This window comes from Pygoscelis adeliae, unplaced genomic scaffold, assembly GCF_000699105.1.
Source record: "Pygoscelis adeliae isolate BGI_AS28 unplaced genomic scaffold, ASM69910v1 Scaffold13, whole genome shotgun sequence".
Classification (NCBI taxonomy): Eukaryota; Metazoa; Chordata; class Aves; order Sphenisciformes; family Spheniscidae; genus Pygoscelis; species Pygoscelis adeliae.
This window is the reverse complement of record NW_008824499.1, coordinates 2,998,433-3,003,617: the sequence shown is the minus strand read 5'-3', so window position 1 is coordinate 3,003,617 and position 5,185 is coordinate 2,998,433. Positions and strand designations below refer to the sequence as shown.

General features: G+C 39.0%; 1 protein-coding gene across 1 annotated transcript in view; it reads right to left on the bottom strand.

Moving 5' to 3' along the window:
* The window catches only part of VWA9 (von Willebrand factor A domain containing 9), a 12,797-nt gene that overhangs the window by 4,945 nt on the left and 2,667 nt on the right, over positions 1-5,185 (bottom strand). The window contains 3 exon segments of the mRNA XM_009321455.1: positions 1,616-1,758; positions 2,195-2,313; positions 3,659-3,814. Coding sequence (XP_009319730.1) covers positions 1,616-1,758; positions 2,195-2,313; positions 3,659-3,814 — 418 coding nt within the window.

The window sequence follows — 5,185 nt, the reverse complement described above, 5'->3', positions numbered from 1 at the left end:
TACACGAAGCATGGTGACACATGTTGTGCTCTGCTATGGACACAGGTCCATATGCGTATGGCACAATTAGAAATTCAATGCATTTCCAACCTGTACTGCAGCTGGAACTGGAAAGCACAGTCTTTTCCTTGACAGCCCAAGCAAAGGACCTGGCCCAAAGGCAATTCAATCAATTTTTCTCATAGCTGAATAATGAACAGTTGATTAAAGCCATGGAGGAATTCAGGGGCTGAGCACACCATACGCTGCGTTTTAATGCACACAGAACAAAATTTCCTTCATGCCAAATTCCCATCTTTGGAATGATAGGAGGAACTCTAAGACTGAATGCAACACAAAGCCTCCCTCATTAAGACACACTGCATGCTCTTTTTCTTTGCTTTTGCTATTTTGGTACAGACACACTCATTCCTATTTAAACAGTATGCAACTACAAACAAGAAGCAATCACACCCCAAATGAGAAATGTTTTTTCTCTTGCAGATTATAAAAAACCCAAACAAATCAAGGCAGTCTTGGTGGCAGTAATTTCTGGGTTGCAGTTCACTTTGCAAAATTTTACCACTATTGTGTCCTTATTCACATGCACATTTTGTTGATGAACGCAGAAAAAAAGGAAGTCTACAGGACAGATCAAGGGAATGAAATTGCCCGTAGAGCTAGAAACTCACAAAAAAGAAATTATCCGAAAGGACACCTGGGCATACGATCTAACCAAGTCATTCTCTTTGCACTTCCCAAATAGCACAAAGCCAGCAGGAACTCCCATCGGCTCCCTTGCAGAGTTAGCCACATTGGGGTGTCACTGAGGGTGCCAGCCTTTAGCTCAAGAGCCACAGCACTCTCTTGCCTGACTGGAAAGAACAACAAAACACATGTGGCCAAGTGCACTGCTGAGGACCTGAGAGCAATTTTGATGCTATAGTTCAAACTTAATTTTTAAAGCAGAGCAGTGAAGTTCAGTGTATTCTCTCCAAGAAGCGTACCTGGCCATTGGCAAGTCACAGGCATGGGCTATCTACAGACTACCTGCTGTTCATGGGTGAAGTGTCCACTAATGGGAGGGCTGAGAAAGGTTTGCTTTGCACAGTTGTTTATAAAAATAACCTGGTATTGGTAAGAAGTGCCAGGATGACAGACAAAGATTTCATAAATCTCAAACTTTACTTGCGCTGCCTCACCAATTCTTCTCGACTCCACTCCTAGTGGATTCCTTGAAGAAACCTCCACAAAGATGCTAGTTTGTCTCACCTGATAATACAGAGTCTTTCTGATAAACACGCCTCTCCTATCCTCCATGAAGCTTATGAGGGTATTCATGGAAAGCAGCCTGTGGCTGTCTTCATCAGTCTTTGCCCCTAGAAATTGGCACCCTGAGCTTAGAAAGTGCCTCTACTCTACTCCACTCCACTCCAGCCCTTTCACCAGGTACACATGGCTGAAACAGGATGATGTTCTTGTCCCCCGGTACCACACATACCAAAAAAATTACAGTCAGCAATTGATCCTTGTAGAGAGAAAGTGGATGAGAAAGTAACTATACAGGATAAGAGGTGGTAGTGAAAAGGTAGAAATCAAATGGATTTAAGTAAAAAAGCAATCGAAGATTTGTTACCTGTATTAATTGCTTTAGGAATGGGGTCTATTTCCTCATCTATAATGAAAGGTTCTGGTCTGGGAAATACTTGCACATCAGATGTTAAGTGGCCACACTTGAGAACAGCATGGAATGGTGTATAAGCCAGGTCTATTAGCTTTCTAGAACACGATCAGTTATTATTAAGGAAAACATAATACATAGCAAATGAAAATAGTTTGTCTAAAGCACACTAACTTAGCTCCCAAAACTTTTTTTTTAACTAGAGTTAATTCAATAGTTCTAGCATTGCTAAATTACGAAACAAAGCAGCATATTATCACACCGATGGCAAACTAACAATAATTGTGGAAATTAGTATCTTCTATCTGCTAATCATAAACAGAGGCTATGATTTGGTTACATAATGATTAAAATAAATATTGACCTTAACCAGTGAAGGTCAAGATGAAAATACAGTTAACAAGATCATAAACTAAAAGAAAAAAAGGTTAATTAGAACACCTCATATCATCAGACTTCTTATTATATTTGTTTTCCTTTACAGATACTAACTGGAAACCTTCACAAAGGCATATTATCTACAAGTCTACTAACCCAAACATCGACTGTACATTCTTCAGGCAAAGGGGTCCATCAATGGTGAATATTTGCCCTTCCCCATTGTTTAAATCTATGAGCCGCTCCAGGCAGTCTAAGGAGTCCGTGCTTTGAAGCTGTAAAGAAATAAAGTGAAATGTTTTTGTTAAGTTTTCTTTTTACTCTCTTTTTACTAACCAGTATGTTTTCAGAAAATATACACAACACAACAAAAAGTATCTGATTGGATGCTATCATGATTTTTTGTTATCTCACTCCTTTCTGAATAAACCAACACTCATGGTCTCCCAGGAAATGTACTCCTTATGTTGCATTTATATTACACCAGATGAAATAATCATAGAATATCTCGAGTTGGAAGGGACCCATAAGGATCATCAAGTCCAACTCCCAAGACATTGCTTTATCATGTTAGGTTCTGCTTTGAAAGCAGGTTCAAGCAACCAAAAATCCCAGAAGCTCTCAGTCTTCAGGAGCACAGGAATGCTTTAACTAGTATAACATTTTATTGGTAATGCTAAGTTTCCAGCTCCTTCAGGATCATATAATTTTTAGGAGGGAAGGCAGATAGAATTCTTTTTGAGAAGTTCTTAGAGAATGCTTGTGAAAGCACCTAAACTTATCAGTAATAGAAGATTTATTTTAAACATTTTCCCAGTTATCCTGATGTGTAAACAATGCTTCAATCCATCAACTTAATCAAGAGGATCATCCTTGATAAAGACCTTGAAGCTGAAATACCTATTGCATGCCTAAGTAGAAAATCCTTCTGTGATAGACAGAAGAATATAGGTGTCAGGTCAAAAGCAATGCTATTAATAAAACCTAATCTAAGGAACTTCAGTCTATATAGGCTTCTTTTGAAACATTTTTTATTCAACAGAATTCTAACTACTGTGAAGATTTTTAAAGCTGATACTGAGATTTTCAAAGGTACCTGAAGAGAAAGAAAACAGCCACCTTTCCTTCAAAACTAAGGGAAGTTGGCTTGAACACCGGCTTAGAGACTTTAGAAATTTACTCACTCACATTTCTGCATAAAGCTATTGCTGTTTTAAGTGTTGAGCATCTTTGCAACAGAAGTAATTAATTCAAGAATTTAATTGTAGATTAAGAAAAGATCCAAGACCCATTCAATGTCATTAATGCAGTAAAGGTAGTAATATCAACAGAGAAATAAAAATTGCATAATATTCCCCAAGGAGAAACTGACATGATTTATAAAGATTATGATAATAATGCAATAGTAGTAGATAACAATAGTGCAGTAATAAACTTTAAAAAAGATACTACAGTTAAATTTCACCGAGTAACTAACACTAAGCACCAGAATGTCAACTAAACTTTAAAACTAAGCACAAGAACATCAAAGTATATTTTGTGCTGACCCGATCATGAGTTCAGAGAAGAACAGTAATTATCCAATGTAATAAAGAAGAAGGTATGTGTTAAAGGCATCACCTCTTCGAGATTTGCCATGCACATGACATACAACTTGGATGGGAATGGGAAAGGCAACGGAAACCGGTTGCTTTCACTTCGCTGGTTGTGAGTAGCTAGCGAGTGCCGTAGGGAGCCTCTGCCGATCCCCAAGCAGCCATCAGTGACAAGAACAACCTTGAATGAAAGAGGATAGATTAGCATTTCCAAGTAAAGACACACCTCTGTCTGCAGAGGGCAACTATACACCAACACATTTCAGTAGCCTTCCTAGCAGCATGCACTTCTACACTGAAAAACCCGGCTCACACGGGGATTTCCTCCACTGAGCTGGGGAAAGAATTGCGAGTAAGATTTCCAGAAACAGGTACATAAATGACAAATTGAAGGTTTAACCATTGCAATTTAAATTACGTGCATGGTAAGTATAAATTTTTTTGTAATTAGGCAACTGCACTAAAATTTCAATTTCATAGCCAGAAACACACCATACTGTGCATAAACACGGCCATTTTTAAGTGTACACTAGAAAAACAGTGACTATACAGCCAAAAATGCAGCCTGCTGCTGCTGGACTCAAGACCTTCGGGTTTATTTTCAGATGGAAGATAAAGGCCAACTATGACCATTTCTTCTGCAGAATCTGGATGGCGACCCAACTTCCGCCACAAGCCACAGAAGCCATATAAAAGGTGGTATTAATTACCCTAACTCTTTGCAAACAAATACAGCTGCAGTATGCTCACATTTTGCAGCAGAACTATTAAAGCAAAAATACTTATTTTTCCGTTCAGTTGCACGTCCAAAGTCACTCCTTGTAGAAACCTGCACTAACAGGTTATGCTGAATAATGGAACTATTTTCACTCAGCTGAGACCCAGTCATTTCCAGAGTAGTAAAACAGCTGCTCTTTCAACACTGCACAGCAACAGCAGGCATTATTTTTGGCTGAGAGGTAAGGAAAATCAAATCCAACTGAAACTCAATGTATAACTGCTACATCCAGATTTGTATTCTCTCTTCATGCTCAATCTCTCTCTTTTGCAGTCGCTTCAGTTACCATCTGAACTGTTGCTCACCCGTAATGTTTTTCACCATTACAAGATTCTGCACAGTACCTTCCCCACTGCCTTTCATCACCCCAGCACCTGAAGTTCCAGTAAAATGAGCCATGACACAAATGAGAGACCAAATTGTTGAGGTCTAATCTATGCTTGGTTTTTACACCCTTCTAGTTCTTTGCTTTGAATGTCTGCTTTTCCAAGGTGCCTTTTATCCTTGTTAGACTATGAAACATTGCCTAGACAATAAACCTCTGTCTTTTTCCTCCTTAAGGAATATTGCTTGAGACATCTTCCTAGCTCACTGAGCTGCAAAATTACCGAACTGAAATCCTAACGCAAAGAGCAACAGGCTCTTAAGTGTCTCAGAAAACTGAGGGCTAAAAGCAGACTTTGCCATAAGAGGCAGGAAATTCAGAAGGCTGAGAGCTGCAAGGGCTGAATGGAGTGTGTGAGCAGATGCATGCCAAATGACTCATTAGGGAAA